Below are 18,494 nucleotides of genomic sequence, written 5' to 3'. Positions count from 1 at the left end.
CCCCCCTCCCCTCTAGGAGTATGGCAGAACCCAAGGAAAGGAGAGAATGGAATCGGGAAGCGAGAGAAAGAGAGACAGGGAAGTATAAATTATGATAGATATGGGTTGTGATAGAATGTATCTGGAGATTCTCAATCCTCCAGATCAGGGATAGTCAACCTTGGCTCTTTTATGACTCGTGGACTTCAACTCCCAGAATTCCTGAGCCAGCTAAGCTTGCTCAGGAATTCTGGGAATTGAAGTCCCCGAGTCATAAAAGAGCCAAGGTTGACTACCCCTGCTCCAGATCACAGTTGTCCCAAAGGTGCTTTTTTTTCAAAAAGCAACCGGACTTCGTTTTCCCTTGAAGACGTTTCGTTCCTCATCCGAGAAGCTTCTTCAGGGCCGACTCAACTGAAGAAGCTCCAGAACGGAAGCCAGAACTGAAGAAGCTTCTTGGGTAAGAAACGAAACGTCTTCAAGGAAAAACAATGTCCAGTTCCTTTTGGAAAAAGCACCTTTGGGATTTCTTCGAAAACGTTACCGCTTCTCATCCAAGAAGCTTCTTCGGTTCTCTGAGTGCTGAACTGAAGAAGCTTTTCGGATGAGAAGCGAAATGTTTTCGAAGAAGAAAAAAAAAAAATCCAGGGAAGTCCAGTTGCCTTTTGGAAAAGCACCTTTGTGGGGGGCTACCTTACAGGGATGTTGTTGGGAGGGGTGGGAGAAAAATGGGAAAACTTAAGTCTTCCGTCTACTGCCTTGAGCTCCTGGAGAAAAGCAGGACAGAATTTAACAATACATTAAATCAGAATCGTTTCCGGTGCTTTTGGATGGCTACAACTTTCCTTATCTATTTTTTTATTTATTAATGATAATTATTAATTGTTGTTGTTAGTTACGAAGTCGTGTCCGACCCATCGCGACCCCATGGACATCACGACCCCATGGACCCCAGGCCTTCCTGTCCTCTATCATCTTCTGGAGTCCATTGAAGCTCAGACCTACTGCTTCAGTGACTCCATCCAGCCACCTCATTCTCTGTCGTCCCCTTCTTCTCTTGCCCTCCATCTTTCCCAGCATCAGGCTCTTCTCCAGTGAGTCCTTCCTTCTCATTAGGTGGCCAAAGTCCTTGAGTTTCAACTTCAGGATCTGGCCTTCTGAAGAGCAGTCGGGATTGATCTCCTCTAGGACTGTCCGGTTTGATGGCCTTGCAGTCCAGGGGACTCGCAGGAATCTTCTCCAGCACCAGAGTTCAAAGGCCTCCATTCTTTGGCGCTCAGCCTTTCTTATTATTGATAAATTATTTATTAAAAATGCCCAGTTGCCTTTTAAAAAAAGCACCTTTGGGACAAAACAGTAGAGTTTGAGACTTTTGTCTCACTACCTGGATCCCACTATACTACAGGTAGTTCTCGACTTACAATCACAATTGAGCCCAACATTTATGTAGCTGAGTGAAACATTTGTTAAATGAGTTTTGCCCCATTTGACGACCTTTCTGGCCACAGTTGTGAAGTAAGTCACTGTCGTAAGTCAAGGACTTACCTGTACGGAGATGCACACGTGGAGAAGAGAAAAAAACCTGACTTACCTTTTTCGCAACGTGGCCTTCCATGCAACCCACAGATGGTCGTCCCTGACGAGTAGCAAGAAGCCATGAAGTATCTCCAGGACGGCTTTGGTGGCAGCCTGTGGCTGTCGTATTTCGAGGATTTTTATCGGAAAGCTGAACGCCGGCATCTTCCGTAGACACTCCGGGGGAAGCTTCCCCTCCATTCCTTCCAGCAGCTCCACGCTCTGCCGGTTAAATCTTTGCTGTTGCAGTTTCAGGAGGTTGCAGTTTAATCCTGAGGCTGGAAGAGACAGCAGGAGCACCAGGCAGAGCAGCCCCATGGGCACCGTAGTCGTTTTGGCTGACATGGAAGGAAGGATCCGAAGCGCTCACAGCTCTGGGTTCTGTGATGGTCCCCCTCTGTGGCCCAACAGCACTGAAGCGACCAGCTCTTTATGGATTTTGTAGCCCATGTTGCTTTTTATCATTTCTCTTCCGAATTCCCCTGATTTCAGTTTCAGTTTTCAGTTTCTACTTTCATGGAGTTTTCACCTCTGGTGTAACTTTTGGTGGGGTTGGTAGGGCTTAGATCAGGGGTGTCAAACTGCCGGCCCGCCGGCCGGCCGTGTCACAGGGAAGCCACGGCGCCCACCCCATTGCCGGCAATAGCGAAACAGTCCCGATACGTCGCACGACGTCACGTGACGTGGCGAGTTTGACATGTTTGGCTTAGATCAGTGGTTCTCAACCTGTGAATCGGGACCCCATTTGGGGTCGATCGACCATTTCACAGGGGTCACCAAGCAAGGCTGTCCGCCATTTTTTTTGTCCCCCCGCCATTTTTTCCCCTTTTCCGGCGGGTGCCTTACCTCCCTTGGGCTGGGCCAGCTGGTGGTCGGCCTGCTCCATCTCTGCCGCTTGCCAGCTACGCCTCGGCCAGCTCAGGGGGCGGAACCACGCATGCGCGGCGCTCCCGGGCAGGGAAAGTCCTCGACTTACGACCGGTTTAGTCCTCGACTTATGACCGGTTGGGGTCGCGGCATTAAAAAGGTTGAGAACCACTGGCTTAGATGCTAGTAGCTGAGTTCAAGCCTCATTTTCTCTCTTCCAGCTCAGAAAATGATATTTCCTACCCCCCTCCTTCCACCCCAAATACCCCCAATAGCTATCCTAGACTGGATGTTTCATTGCCTGCAAGTGCAGCACTCAAGTCTTGCAAACAGCAGAAGCACACGTTGAGGCAGTTCTTGACTTCCGTGGCTAAGCAAAGAATTGTGCCCCATTTTATGAGCTTTTTTGTCACAGTTGTTAAGCGAATCACTGAAGTTATTGATTAATTAATGAGTCTGGCTCATTAATTAATTAATTCATTCATTCATTCATGGGAAAACCATGGCCTTGACTATCCATACTTTTGTTGGCAGGGTGATGAGCAAGCGTCTTTTAATTGAGGAACCATCTTGCTCCAATGCAATTAATCCCCCCCTCCCACTTGCTCTGGCACAAGAGACCTTTTCCAGACCTCAATAAAATTGTTAAAAAAAGAAAGAAAGAAAGAAATTAAGCCGAGCAGATAACAAGAAGCCTTGGCAATGGCTAAAACAGGAAAATTGAAGATACTTTGAACAGCACCAAACAACTCCTGTCTATCCCATATCCTTGGAAAGGACTCAAGTGCCAGTTCCAGTCTATAAACAGCTGGCTGATCGTGCAACCAAGCAAATAATAAATACCACCAGAGGGAAAAAACAAGCAAAATTGCCTAATCTGGAGCTTGACTTTATAGATTGATCATTTACTTTCAGTAAAAGTTTTGACCTCTTACGATAACTAATATCACATAGAAGTATTAACATATGGCATGAGTATAGGGCAGGGGTAGGCAACCTTGGCTCTTTTATGACTCGTGGACTTCAACTCCCAGAATTCCTGAGCCAGCCGTGCTGAGGAGAAATGGAGAGGTTTCCATGCTGAGCCAGGCTGGCTCAGGAATTCTGGGAGTTGAAGTCCACGAGTCATAAAAGAGCCAAGGTTGCCTACCCCTGTCCTAAGTCCTCCTGTTCTAAGCGGTAAGCCTCTTAGACCAGGGGTAGGCTCTTTTAGGACTCGTGGACTTCAACTCCCAGAATTCCTGAGCCAGCATGGCTCAGCTTGGAACCCTCTCCCTTTCCCCTCAGCATGGCTGGCTCAGGAATTCTGGGAGTTGAAGTCCACGAGTCATAAAAGAGCCAAGGTTGCCTACCCTTGTGCTAAGTCCTCCTGTCCTAAGTCCTCCTGTTCAAAGCGGCGAGCCTCCTAGGCCAGGGGTAGGCAACCTTGGCTCTTTTATGACTTGTGGACTTCAACTCCCAGAATTCCTGAGCCAGCTATGCTGAGGAGAAATGGAGAGGTTTCCATGCTGAGCCATGCTGACTCAGGGATTCTGGGAGTTGAAGTCCATGAGCCATAAAAGAGCCAAGGTTGTCTACCCCTGGTATAGGGTTTCCTATCTGAGCAGGGAGTTGGATTAGAAGACCTCCAAGGTCCCTTTTAACTCTGTTATTCTGTTAACACTGGACTTCCTTGATTCATTTCCAATACGCTTCCTTTTATTCCCCCCTCGGTTCAATGCTTCCTTTTTAAAATTAATTGTGAACGCTGCCAAGCGAGTCATTGTTTATTAAGTACTTGGCAGCGTTAAATCCTGGGCATTTCTATCTGCTTAGTCCTGGAGCCTTTTTTTTTTCTTTTTTCTTTTTTGGAAATTCCAACCTTGGAATTAAGAGTCAAGCTCAGAGACTGAAAACAAAACAGACCCGAAACTGAAAGCGGTAGGGAAAAAAAAAAAAGACTCTTCCAAATATGGACAAGGAAGTAGTGACTCAATCTCCTTCAGAGGTTTTCATACAGTAACAACTGAATGTGATGTAGGGAAGATTTGTGCAAATTCATGCCTGATTCTTACTCGGGCACTCTTTCGAAGAACGTGAAAACAAAGCAGGAGAAGAAGTTGGCATGCCAAGGAAGAATTTGAAATATACCCTGGAACACAAACACAATCGTGATTCTCTGAAATATTACAGCTTAGTCCTGACCTAAACTGCTTCCTACATCCAAAGCTGTAATTTGAGCCCATTCTTTAGGTTGCCCCCACTCAAAACTGGCTGGACTCCAGATGTTTTTCATATAACATTGACCAGGGGTAGGCAACCTCGGCTCTTTTATGACTCATGGACTTCAGCTATGCTGACTCAGGAATTCTGGGAGTTGAAGTCCACGAGTCATAAAAGAGCCAAGGTTGCCTACCCCTGACGTAGTCTATACTTAAGAAAATCGGTAATAATAAACAATATAAATATACCGGCAATCCTCGACTTAACGATTACAATTGAGCCCAAATTCACATTTGTTAAGTGACTTTCGCCCCATTGTATGACCTTTCTGCCCACAGTTGTTAAGTGAATCACTGCAGGTGTTAAATTAGTAACATGGTTGTAAAGTGAATCGGGCCTCCCCATTGACTTTGCTTGTCAGAAGGTCACAAAAGGGGATCACGTAACACAGGACCCTGCAACCGTCATAAATAAGAGTCAGTTCTCCCAAGCATCTGAATTTTGATCACATGCCCACGGAGCTGCTGAAATGGTCGTAAGCGTGAAAACTGGTCATAAGTCACTTTTTTCAGTGCCATTGTCACTTCGGTCACTAAATGATAATGTTGTAAGTCGAGGACTGCTTATACTGCAAAACTTTAAAGGCGTTGAATTCTCAAAGGCCCCATGAAACAGTTCAAGTTTCAGTCAGTTCGGTACAATCATGGGTGATCAAGGTCCACCTCTAGTGAAGACTGTTCCATAAAATATTTAAAATAACCCAAAATATTCTCCCACCTCATAAAAAAAATGGGGAACCCCTAGCAATTTCCCCTCGAAGATCACCTCAGCTTGGTCAGCCTTGGTGTCATTGTTGTCTATAAATATTTATTTAATGGCACACTGTGATATTCTTCATTTTTGATCCAATCAACTTAGAAGTCCTAGAACCAACTTAACAACTAAGGAGAAATTTCCTGACAATCAATCAATCAGTGGAACAGCTTGGCTCCAGAAGTTGTGGGTGCTCCAATACTGGAGGTCCTCTAGAAGAGATTGGACACCCATTTGTCTGGAATGGTATAGGGTCTCCTGCTCGAGCAGGGGGTTAGACTAGAAGATCTCCAAGGTCCCTTCCAACTCTGTAATTCTGTATTCTGTTCTGGACCAGAAGTAACAGGTGGAAGATGATTAGAGACCCAAATTGAAACTTCCCTCCAGAAGCTGTGGGTGCTCCAATAGTGGAGGTTTTTAAGAAAAGATTGGGCAACCCTTTGTCTGGAATGTTTTAGGAGCTCCTGCTCAAGCAGGGGGTTAGACTAGAAGACCTCCAAGGTCCCTTCCAACTCTGTTATTCTGTTATTCTTCCTATTTCTTTGCTATAAGAGCTTCTGGAGCTGCAGGAGGCTCCAGCTTAAAAAAATGGGCTTGGTTTTCTCATATTCCAGCCTCACCTGAGTGAACCCACAATCCATTGTAAATCTTTTCTTTTTAAAAAGAAATCAATATAGATTTTAACAAGATAAATATAGTGATTTTAAATTTTTGCTGTTTAGGATAAGTTGATTCACAGCAAAAAAATCTTCCTTAAATTTGCCTTGACGCTTCTTGCGTTTAAGTCCGTCAGAACTTTGAACAGTTGCTAAGTGACCGGTCGTAAGTCAAAGACTACCTGTAGTCTAGGCCAGAGGTAGGCAACCTTGGCTCTTTTATGACTCGTGGACTTCAACTCCCAGAATTCCTGAGCCAGCCATGCTGAGGGGAAAGGGAGAGGTTCCAAGCTGAGCCATGCTGGCTCAGGAATTCTGGGAGTTGAAGTCCACGAGTCATAAAAGAGCCAAGGTTGCCTGCCCCTGGTCTAGGCTGTAATCTGGTTTTAGAAATAATGCTCAACTTACAACCATTCTCCTTAGTGACCGTTCAAAGTTATGACAGTACTGAAAAATGTGACTGACGACCGTTGCAGCATCCCCATGGTCACATCAACAGAATTCGGGCACTTGGCAACTGGCTTATGACTGCTTCTGACAAATAAAAGCAATGGGGGAAGCCAGGTTTGCTTAATGACCACACAATTCATTTAACAATTGGAGTGATTTGCTTAACTGCTGGGCAAAAAGGTCATAAAATTAACATAATTCACTTAAGAGTTTGACCCTGACTGGCTCAAGGTTGACTCCGACTTCCATGCCTCCGAAGTTGGTAAAATGTGGACCCAGATTGTTGGGGACTCTAGGCTGACTCTGTAAACTGCTTAGAGAGGGCTGTAAAAGACCCTATGAAGTGGTATATAAGTGTTATTGAGATAGACAGACAGACAGACAGACAGACAGACAGACAGACAGACAGACAGATAAATAAATCGATAGATAAGGTAGCCAGGTAGGTAGGTAGGCAGGCAGACAGATAAATAAATTTGTTGTTGTTAATTGCGAAGTCGTGTCCGACCCATCGCGACCCCATGGACAACGTTCCTCCAGGCCTTCCTGTCCTCTACCATCTTTTGGAGTCCATTTAAGTTCACGCCTACTGCTTCAGTGACTCCTTCCAGCCACCTCATTCTCTGTCGTCCCCTTCTTCTCTTGCCCTCCATCTTCCCCAGCATTAGGCTCTTCTCCAGTGAGTCCTTCCTTCTCATTAGGTGGCCAAAGTATTTGAGTTTCAACTTCAGGATCTGGCCTTCTAAAGAGCAGTCGGGGTTGATCTCTTCTAGGACTGACTGGTTTGAACACCTTGCAGTCCAGGGGGCTCTCAGGAGTCTTCTCCAGCACAATAGTTCAAAGGCCTCAATTCTTTGTCGCTCAGCCTTTCTTATGGTCCAACTTTCACAGCCATACATTGCAACTGGGAAAACCATGCAGTGGTTAGAATGCAGTATTGTAGGCTAATTCTTCTGACTGCCAGGAGTTCGATCTTGACGGGGCTCAAGGTTGACTCAGCCTCCCATCCTTCCGAGGTCGGTAAAATGAGGACCCAGATTGTTGGGGACAAGAGGCTGACTCTGTAAACCGCTCAGAGAGGACTGTAAAGCAGTACATAAGTGCTGTTGCTGTTGCCTTGCTTAACAACAGAAACTTTGGACTCCGTTGTAGTCATAAGTTGAGGACTACCTGTACATTATTCTGTTGCTTTTCCTGTTTGTAGGATTACTATGGAATCACATTCCCTGCTCCTGCGAACCTGACCAGCAGAGACGGAGCCCTTGCTAACAACCCTTACTCAGGTGAGGCAATGTACAGGTGTGGCTGCGGATCTCCGGTGTCCATGTCAGGCTGTCTGTTGCTTGACTGTTGCATTGCGCTGGCTACCATGGTGGAAGCCCATTCCTTCCTGTGCCTTTTCCATCAACCCCAAGAAGACCAAAAACTTCAGGGTCATATTGATGTCATCTCCAGGGCTCTTGCTCCCCTGGAGAGAAACCTCATCCTCACCGAGACTGTTACTGTAAAAGTGGAAGGATGTCCAGATCAGGGTGTGAATTAGGAACAAATTGGGATGCTATTTCGTATTCTCTTCACTCACTCGGAATGAATGGCGTGTATCTCCTTTTACATTACATCTCACATGTAATCCATGCACCTTGACCAGCAGATTTCTAGAAAACACAAGGTTTTCCATCATCTGGACTATCTTAACTTCTCTTGTGGTTTTGTTCTACACACACTTTCTGTTGAACCTTCCAGAGTGCAGAGCAGGGGTGTCCAACCTTCGTGAACTTGTGGACTTGTGGACTTCAACTCCCAGCATGGTTGGCTGGGGAATTCTGGGAACTAAAGGCTATAGGTCTTAAAAGTTGCTAAGTTTGGAGACCCCTGTTCTAAATGCTTACAGATGTGATCGATAACACAAAGCACAGAACTGTGAAAAAGCGGTTTGGTGTACTGGTGGAAGACTTGAAACAGCATGGCGGGCTGAGGATTTCTGGGAGTTGAAGTCCACAAGTCTTAAAATTGCACACCCCTGGTATAGAGCCTCAGAAGGGTAGGCAGGAACCAACATTGGGCAACTGAGATAGATGGGGACAAGTTTCTTTGGACAGTCCCACAGGTAGGACCAACCAGCCACCAGAAGGCACCTGGTGGGTCCAGTAATGAAAACAGTAGAGTTTAATAGTCCGTTTAAACAAGATTGTGTCTCACAAATCAACCTGTTCAATCATTCCAAAGAGGAATCGCCATAGTCTTAACATCCTGACCCACTTTTGTGTTTCTTCCTTCTTCCCGTCTAGGTGATATCACAAAATTTGGCCGTGGAGATTCAGCTTCACCCGCGCCCGTAACCACCCTTGCCCAGGCTCAGCAGAACCAGACGCAAGCCCACCACACGGCTCAACAGCCCTTCCTCAACACGTTGCCACCTGGGTACAGCTACACCGGCTTGCCATATTACGCCGGGATGCCAGGAGTTCCCAGTGCTTTCCAGTATGGCCCCACCATGTTTGTAAGTCTTCAGGTTCCCAACTGTTGTTGGGCATCGGCTGGGATTCTCCCACAAAGGTTGCATCTGAGGGGTCTTTGGTGTGCTCTGAGCTTGGTTGTTTCCTTGCAGATGTTTCATCACAGCACTAGGGAACATCATCAGAGTTAGAAGGGAGTGGGTTTGCAGAGAGGAGGAGGAGGGGGCTGTAGGTTCCTGGGTGCTTTCTGAATTTGATTGTTTTCTTGCAGATGTTTCATTACCCAGCTAGGGAACATCTTCAGTGCTAGAAGGGAGTGGGGTTTGCAGGGAGGAGGAGGAAAAGGACTGCGTGGTTCTTGGTATTCTCTGAGCTTGGTTGTTTTTCTTGCAGATGTTCCATGATGTTCATGGAGAACATCATCAGAAGGGAGTGGGTTTGCAGGGAGGAGGAGGAGGCTGTAGGGTCCTGGGTGCTGTCGTGATTCCGTGCCAGCCTGTGTTCCCAACAGCTGAGTCTGGGGAATCTGAGGAGGAGGTGGAGGAGGCATTTGAAGGGCCATCAGGGTCAGAGGGAGGCTCTGATGAATTACAAGACTCACGGTCTGATGAAGAGCCTGGACCCTCCAGTCGTATTACGGATGAAGCTCAGCTGTGTGGGGAGAATGAGTCAGACTTGGAGGACTCACACCTGATGGACATGATGATTGATGCTCGTAGACGCCGGCAATTAGCGAGAGCAGATCAGCAGCAGTCAATACGACAACTCCAGGGGAGGAGGAGAAGGCACTGAGAGGCAACGCCTTGGGACTGCTTTATAAAAAGGGAAGGTGTGGGTGGTGCTGGTTGCTGAAGGCAACCGTTGCAAAGTACTTCATGGGATCATGTTCTGTTAGTATTGCCGGTGACTACTTTTCTGTTTTGCATTGTGTTTTGCGTGGACAATTTCCTCCATTTGGATTGAGCTTTGCTGCTTTTGTTTCTGGACTATTTGGCAGGTTTGTTATCCACATTAAAAGGGGTTTGTTTTGTTTTGAGTCTCCAGCCTATTTTCTCAACAGGGGTTTGGTCCTTGTGCCTTTAACAAGGACAGCCATATTGTAGGCTGGGATAGAACAGGTGCTTTCTGAATTTGATTGTTTTCTTGCAGGTGTTTCATTACCCAGCTAGGGAACATCATCAGTGCTAGAAGGGAGCGGGGTTTGCAGGGAGGAGGAGGAGGAAAAGAAGAGGAGGGGGACTGTGGGGTTCTTGGTATTCTCTGAGCTTGGTTGTTTTTCTTGCAGATGTTTCATGACCCAACTGGAGAACATCATCAGAGCTAGACGGGAGTGGGTTTGCAGAGTGGAAGAGAAGGGGAGGATGGGGTGACTGTGGGGTTCTCGGGGTTGTCTAAGCTTGGTTGTTTTTCTTGCAGACATTTTATTACCAAACAAGGGAGCCACGCCACTCTTAGCACTGATGATATTACCTAGTTGTGTCACGAAATGCCTGCAAGCCCAGACAGCCCCAAAGACTTGACATTCAACCCTGAGATAAATGTCACTTAACATTTCATTAACTTAATAACCACAGTGGTTCACTTAACAACTGTGGCAAGGAAGGTCGTAAAATGGGGCAAAAGCGACTCGGCAACGGTCTTGTTTAGCAACGGAAATGTTGAGCTGAATTGTATTGTCAGTCGAGGACTGCTTGTACTCGACGGGCCGTTTTTGTGGTGTCTCCCATCATTAGCTTCTTAGCTGTGTATCTTGCGAGAGGAGCTCCCAGTGACACACACACACATAGGCAGATAGATACACACGATTGTGTCCTTCAAATGCTGATCCAAAGGTGCTGGACTTTCTTGGGGTTTTTTTCCTTGCAGATATTAATGCTTCTCATCCAAGAAGTTTCTTCATACTTCTTCACTTGCTTTGAAGAACTGGAGAAGCTTCTTGGATGAGAAACGGAAACGTTTTCAAAGGGAAAAGAAAACCCAAGTGTCATGCCTCCGTCCGAGCCTGACTCTGAGGAGGACATGGAGTTCCCTGTTGAGGCCCAGGAGGGGGTGTCTGTGGCTTCGGAGGACTGTGGGGAGGAACAGGCTGAAGCAGGCCAGGGCCCTTCAAGTTTGGAACAGGGAAGGCAGAGCTCAGGCGAGGAACAAGGCCCCTCCCCACCAGATCCCAGAGCAAGGAGAGCAGAGAGGAGGAGGGAACAATGGAGGCAGGCTCACTTGCTCGGTGTCACGCCACAAAGCACACCTGGGGAGTAGGATTTAAGGAGACGCTGTGGGGTGGGGCATTTGCCGGGAAGAAACGTGAACTCTTGTGATGTGAACTCTTGTACCTGGACTCTTTGTATTTTGGATCAAGTTTGTTTCCTGCTGAGTTCTCCTTGCTGTCCTCAGTTTTGCAGTTTGCAAGTTACAGGCAAGCTGGGCGTGGAAAAGATCATACTTTGTATCTGTTTTACTTTAAAGAACTGTTTAACTTCGTTGACTGTTTTATTGAACTTGTGCCAGCATATGTGGGGGGCTGTTGGGTGACCGTTGGCAGTGCTTACAGAGACAATTGCTCTGACCAGCTAATTGCTTTGCCTCCGTTCGGGGCCCTGGGTCATCACGTTAAGCAAGTCCAGTTGCCTTTTGGGGAAAAAAGCACCTTTGGGGCAACCAGGAGAATCTCTGTACACATATCTCAAGTGCTGACCTTTCTCTCTTTACCTTCCTCAGGTCCCTCCAGCCTCGGCCAAGCAGCACAGCGTGGCCTTGAACGCCGCCTCCACGCCCTTCCAGCAGGCCGGCAGCTACGGCCAGCATGGTTATGGAGCAGGTGAGGACTCTGCCAGGCGGTGGCAGGCACCCCGGGGACGGGGGGCATGTCTCCCTATTTGGGCAGGGCTGAAAGACCGTTGCAAACCCAAAGATGCTTTTTTCAGGAGACAACTGGACTTTCTTGTTTTTCTTTGAAAACATTTCGTTTCTCATCCAAGAAGCTTCTTCAGCTCTGACTTGGATGGTGGGGAATGGAAGGATTGACACTCCTTGCAGACAGCTGGTCATTTGTGCTCTTTTAGAGAGGCGTTGAGGCCATTTGGAGGTTTTACCTGTCTCCTCAAGGACACCTGCGCGGTGCAAATGGGCTTGGAGCCTTGTTGGTTGGCTGCAGGATGTTTTCTGCCCTGGCTCCCTTCACTGTGGAAGACAGTGGTTTCTGGAAATCCGTTCACACTCCCGCAGATTACAGGAACCATTTGCGCTTCGGTTTGAGAGGGAGACGACACAGACTCGTCCCCAGCAGCCTGCGCCCGTCTTCCACAGGGGAGGGACCCAGGGCAGGAAACATCCTGTAGCCAAGAAGGCTCCACACCCCTTTGCCACCACTCAGGTGACCTTGCAATTGACGGTACAAAACTAGGGTCCAGCTTATTTACTCTCTTTAGTGCAAATACTCATTTGAGATCCCCACGCGTGCCTTTAGTGTCGAACTACCTAGATTTGCTTAGGCCCTTTTTGTGATTTTTTTTTCAGTTAGTTGGCATTCGTTTACTTTCTTCCATGCTTAGTTTTCGAGATGGGTATAAAGATAATAATAATAATAATAATAGCTATGATCATTTATACCCAAGGAATGCTAATTTTGGACACTCCCACCCTTCCTGGCTGCTCTGCTTGGTGCGTAATTGCGATTGGGACAGTGGCCATGAAAATAGTCTCTCTCCTTCCTCCCCTCAGGTTACGATGACCTCAGCCAGGGGACGGCGGCTGGAGACTACAGCAAAGGGCCCTATGCTGCCGCCTCCCAAGCACAAAACAAGTCATCTGGCAGTGGAGCAGGGAAAGGTAATTGGGGGCCGCTCTTTTTCTAACAGAGGAGAAGATTCCTAGCTCAGGATTGGACTGTGGGGTCCATGGCGCTCTCCGAGCTTGGCGGTTTTCTTGCAGACGTTTTATGACCCAACTAGGTAACCTCATCAGTGCTAGAAGGAACAGGGTTTTGCATGGAGAGGGAAGAGGACTATGGAGTCTTTGAAGTTGTGCAGTCATAGGAAGTGTTCTTTTTTTTTTAATAAAGATTTTATTGGGTTTTTAACATAATGTTAATTTTTCCAATCAACAGGTTGTCTGGAATTAGCTATGCTAATACATGTTCAATTCCTAATCCTTCATTCTTTCCTCTCGCCAACAATAAAATAAGTCCCAAGTTTGATAATAGTCTGTATCTTCTTTATCTTTCAACCTCATAGTTAATCTGTCCATCTCTGCACATTCCAATGTTTTCCTGATTATTTCTTCTCATGATGGCAATCCTTCATTCTTCCAGCATTGTGCGAAAATTATTCTCGCTGCTGTGGTGAGGTGTAAGATTAAATATAATTTCTGCTTATTAGTCTTTTCAGGCATAATACCTAGTAAAAAAAAAGTTCAGGTTTAAATTCCACTTGTTCACCCAATATTTTTTCTAACCACATATGTATCTTTCTCCAATAGGCCTTAGCCTTGCCACATGTCCACCAAATGTGATAGTACGTGCCTATGTTATGTTTACATTTCCACACAGGAAGTGTTCTTGCCCATTGGCCGTTTGTGTAGCTGACACAACTCTCTGTCTCTCACACTTTGTCCCCAGGTGTTTCTGTGACCTCAAGTAACACAGGTGTGCCTGACATTAGTGGCTCTGTCTACAACAAAGGTCAGGTGAGTTCAGAACCTTTGGGTCCGGATTGATTTCGTGTTCGGCTTCAGCCTCAGGGGTGGTCCCAAGGAGACTGTGGTCCAAAACATCCAAGATGGCAGCTACAGAGCCACATGACTGAAGCTCCACCTGCATTTTATTTGCACCCTTGCAGTCACCATCTTCATGTTTTGGACCACACCCTGTCCTGGTGGCATTTTAACATCTCATCTCACTCTCTGAAAGGGTTTGTAAGCCAAGAACCAGGTGGTGATCTGTCCTGCCCTGCCCTGGAAATGTAGAATCTTTTATTGCTTGTTAAATTCCACCACAAACAGCCCTACAACACCCGATAAGGCTCCACCCCACACTACCCTGAAGGCAGCCACCCACAGTCCCACAAACTAAAGCTAGTAGGCAACAGACCAATTTGCCAAGGCAGAGTCCAAAGACAAGGTGCAAGCTCATGGGGCAAGGTCTGGGTTCAAGGTGCAGAGGGCAAGTCTATGAGGCCAAGACAATCCACAGGGCAAGGCGCAAGGCACGGGCAGAAACCCAAGTCAAGGCTGAGTTTTTCCAAGGCCGGGGGAGTGTAAGCCAAAGCAATGACACTGACATCCCCTAAACCAGGGCTTTTCAACCAGTGGTACGGGTACCACCTGTGGTGCATTGGCACCTGGCAGGAGGTACGCGACCATCCTAGAAAAGTGGTAGCGGGGGAGGAGAATGAGCTGAACTGGTGGCAGTACCGCACAAGCCTGAGCGAGAGACGGCTGGAGCTGCAGGGCTGTCAGGGCTCAGCGGAAGCGCCAGGATCAGTGCCGCTTTCCAGCTGATCGGTGCTTCTTCGGGGCTGTCAGGGCTCAGTGGAAGTGCCAGGATCAGCACCAGGCTCCAGCTGGAGCTCGGCGCTGATCCTGGTGCTTCTGCTGAGAACTGAAGAAGTACCAATCAGCTGGAAAGCAGCACTGATCCTGGCGCTTCTGCTGAGCCCAGAAGAAGCGCCGATCAGCTGGAATGTTGCAACATCTCCAGGGTCTTGTGATTTACATTCAGATGCTTGGCAACCGATTCATATTTATGACGGTCACAGTGTCCCAGGGTCATGTGAAGTGACCAAAACCTGCTGCAACCACCCAGCAGATGGGGGGGGAATAAAAACCAAACACCCCCCTCACCCCACCTCCACTGCCAATCCTCAACAGAAATGCTCACAACAATGAAAACCTCGGACAGGAGGAAGAGCACCGCCGGGTGGGCAGGCAGGTGTCTTGCTCGGCTGTGGCTTGGGGGGCACTTTTTTCAGTGCCATTGTAACCGAACAGTCACTAAGCGAACTGTTGTAAGTCGAGGACTACCTGTACTTCATCACTTTTTTCCTTTTTTTGGTCATCAAGTTTTTGACACCTTGCTAGGCGACTGGTGGTACTCGGATGTTGCCATATCCTAAAAGTGGTACAATGGGTGAAAAGGTTGAAAAGCCCTGCCATAATACAGTATGAGAGGACGCTTTCTATAGTGGACCGGTAAAAGAAGGTCATCAGTCGTTGTTCCACTTTGTTCTTTCGCAAGACCCATCCGAGCTACAGATATTCACCACTATTGCAAGGAAACAATTGCTCCTGACAGAGACAAACTCCCCGCTCTTCTCCTTAAGTCAACCCACGCCAGGTCTTCCTTGTGAGGAGGGGCTGGATGGCCTCCTCTCCAGCAGCCTTGCAGACCTTCTTTGAACTTGCCTCCACTCTCCGTGCCCTCAGATCACGTGGGGGAGGCAGCTGCTCCTCATCACAGGGGGGGGGATCTGCTGCCTCTCAGCACCACTGCCTGCCTGCAGCTGATCCTCCCCCATGTCAGCGAGGGTAGCAGCTCTCCATCCGGTGGACCACTTCCCCCAATGCCTGAGGGGCCTGGGTCAGCATCGTCCTCAGCCCCCAGCCTCTCCAAACAGGGCAAGGGAGACGGGCCAACAGTGTTGGATGGTCCCAGTTCCAACTCCTCCTCCTCCTCCCTCCTCCTCTTCCTCCTCCTCCCCCTCCCCCTCAGAACCGGGCTCCGATGGGGCCATGAGTAGCCCTTCTCTTCAGCCTGCAGGAATTAATACTCCACTGCTTCTATAACATCTGTTATAGTTGTAAGTCCTCGACTTACAACTATAAGTCGAGGACTTACAGTTGTAAGTCCTCGACTTACAACTGTAATTGAGCTCAAAACGTCTGTTGCTAAGCGACACCGCCAAGTTTTGCTTCGTTTTATAACCTTTACCACAGTTGTTAAGTGGAATCGGCAGTTATTAAATACGTAACTCAATCTGGCTCCCCCATTGACTTTGCTTGCCAGGAGATGATCAAAGGGGATCACGTGACCCCGGGACACAGCAACCGTCATAAATCTGGGCCAGTTGCCAAGCCTCTGAATTCTGATCACGTGATCCCGGGAAGGCTGCAACTGTCATAAAGGTGTAAAACGGCCATAAGTCGCTTTTTTCAGTGCAGTTACATCTTCCAAGGTCACTAAACGAACAGTTATAAGTTGAGGACTAGCTCAACTTACGTATCAATATAAATATATGTCTAAATATTCATATAAATACCCAGCAAGCGGCAGGGACCACAAAGCCTTGAAATCAGTCAATCAGGTAAAACTGTAACCAACATCCTAGTTGGGCTTTTTTCCACCCAGCCCAAACTGAGAACAAAGCCGGCATCAGGGACCTTCTTGGGTGGGTTTCCTTGGGAGAAAAATTGTCCCGCTCTTCATCCCCTGTCTGGCCTTCAGATGGACAGAAGACTACCTCGACTCCATCCCAGTTGCACGAACCTCTGGCTTTTGAAAGGGCGCACGATTCAATTTTCACTCCAGTTCCTTCTTCTTCTTCCAGATTTTTGACAAGCAGGGATTCCACGCTGGGACCCCGCCCCCGTTCAACCTGCCCTCCGCCCTGGGTTCCACGGGGCCTCTGAACCCGGGGGCCGCTCCTGGCTACGCTCCGGCGCCCTTCCTCCATATCTTGCCTGCGCACCAACAACCACATTCCCAGGTGCTGCACCATCATCTTCAACAGGACGGGCAGGTGAGTGGCTGGATCCCTCTTGGTTGCCTGTGGTCGGAGAGTTTTCTAACCCTGGTTTTCTTTCTGGTCAAAGGGGTGATTTCAACACAGGAAGATAAAGGGATCGAATTAAAGGATTTGAGACCGATGTCTGCTGCCACCTCTAGCTTGCTTGTGTTTTCGCTGCTCTGTGGGACAGACTGCCCTGAACTGTGGGGAAGGGGGATGAAGGGGGGAGTGCTCGGGGAAGCGAAAGTAAGTTCTGTATCTCCTCGAGATGCTGCCTCAAGGTCACCCAGCTGGAAGAAGGAAGGGGCTGCATACCAGCTTGGACTGACCCTTATGGAAACAACTTGCCTGAACCTGATTGGCTACATGGAATGGGCGATGAGAGAACAGCTAAGGGAGGGAAGAGTTGGCACGGTGATTGGCAGTTCTGGCTTTGTACTACTGCAATACACTTAATAATAATAATAATAAAGTTGGAAGGGACCTTGGAGGTCATCTAGTCCAACCCCCTGCTCAGGCAGGAAACCTTATACCATTTCAGACAAAGGGCTGTCCAGTCTCTTCTTAAAAACTTCCAGTGTTGGAGCATTCACCGCTTCTGGAGGCAGATTGTTCCACTGGTTAATTGTTCTCACTGTCAGGAAGTTTCTCCTTAGTTCCAGGTTGCTTCTCTCCTTGGTTAGTTTCCATCCATTGCCTTGGTAAGACCACACTTGGAATCCTGCATCCAGTTTTGGTCACCACGATGTAAAAAAAATGTTGACTCTAGAAAGAGTGCAGAGAAGAGCAACAAAGATGATCAGGGGACTGGAGGCTAAAACATATAAGGAATGGTTGCTGGAATTGGGTATGTCTACTTTAGTCTAACGAAAAGAAGGACAAGGGGGGACACGATAGCAGCGTTCCAGTATCTCAGGGGCTGCCCCAAAGAAGAGGGAGTCAAGCTATTTTCCAAAGCGCCTGAAGGCAGAACAAGAAGCAACGGATGGAAACTAATCAAGGAGAGAAGCAACCTAGAACTAAGGAGAAACTTCCTGACAGTTAGAACAATTAACCAGTGGAACAACCTGCCTCCAGAAGCGGTGAATGCTCCAACACTGGAAGTTGTTTTTTTTTTTTTGAATATTTGATTTATAAACCGCCCAGAGGAGATGAGTGCTCCCTTATATAAATAATACATAAAACCTTTCCCTCTGTTTCTCTGAAGGGCGGATCTGTCCAGCGCAACCAGCCAACCGTCCTGCAGCAGAAGTCTCAGGCTACAAAAAACACCTATGGGACGTCTCCATACTGGACGAACTAAGCTCTGGCGCAGAGGAAAGGAAGGGAGACAGTCTGGGTTAACTCAGGCTCCCACCCTCCACCGGAGACCGTGGACTGGAGGGAAGATGCGCCCTGGGAGAGCTCCGCTCAGACACCCCGTGGGAAGAATTGGCAGCCACTCCCCTTCTTTGTGACGCTTCCTGATTTGCTGTTTTATGTAAAATATTTATGTATGTATTTGTAAATGTAGTAGAGCCTAACGGGGGTTCCTGCATGTTTCCGATGACTCTTTTTATTTTCTCCCTGACAGGGGGGGTACTAAGCAGATTCAGCTCCCCCTCTCAGGCCCTCTGGCAGCTTCTCTCTCTCTTTTTGTATAGTTTGGAGGATTTTAGTGATTGTCCAAAGGACAGGAGTGTGCCACTTTTTAAAACATATACATACACGCATATCTATCTCGGACCCTGGAAGCCTTTTCTGACTTTAAAAAAATAATACTTCGCTCAGGCAAGCAG

The 18,494-nt window shown here is 47.7% G+C and overlaps 1 protein-coding gene across 1 annotated transcript in view; it reads left to right on the top strand.

Annotated features, from left to right (window-relative positions):
- The window catches only part of UBAP2 (ubiquitin associated protein 2), a gene marked incomplete at its 5' end in the record, with an annotated part of 23,922 nt that extends 5,812 nt beyond the window's left edge, over nt 1-18,110 (top strand). The window contains 7 exons of the mRNA XM_015812475.1: nt 7,747-7,825; nt 8,831-9,042; nt 11,714-11,813; nt 12,716-12,823; nt 13,611-13,678; nt 16,537-16,728; nt 17,924-18,110. Coding sequence (XP_015667961.1) covers nt 7,747-7,825; nt 8,831-9,042; nt 11,714-11,813; nt 12,716-12,823; nt 13,611-13,678; nt 16,537-16,728; nt 17,924-18,019 — 855 coding nt within the window. The remainder of the gene's footprint in view (nt 1-7,746; nt 7,826-8,830; nt 9,043-11,713; nt 11,814-12,715; nt 12,824-13,610; nt 13,679-16,536; nt 16,729-17,923) is intronic.
- Nucleotides 18,111-18,494: the final 384 nt, after the last annotated feature.

This window comes from Protobothrops mucrosquamatus, unplaced genomic scaffold, assembly GCF_001527695.2.
Source record: "Protobothrops mucrosquamatus isolate PMUCROS unplaced genomic scaffold, P.Mucros_1.0 scaffold_61, whole genome shotgun sequence".
NCBI lineage: Eukaryota > Metazoa > Chordata > Lepidosauria > Squamata > Viperidae > Protobothrops > Protobothrops mucrosquamatus.
The sequence above is the reverse complement of the archived record's forward strand: the minus strand, read 5'-3'. Positions and strand labels throughout refer to the sequence as shown.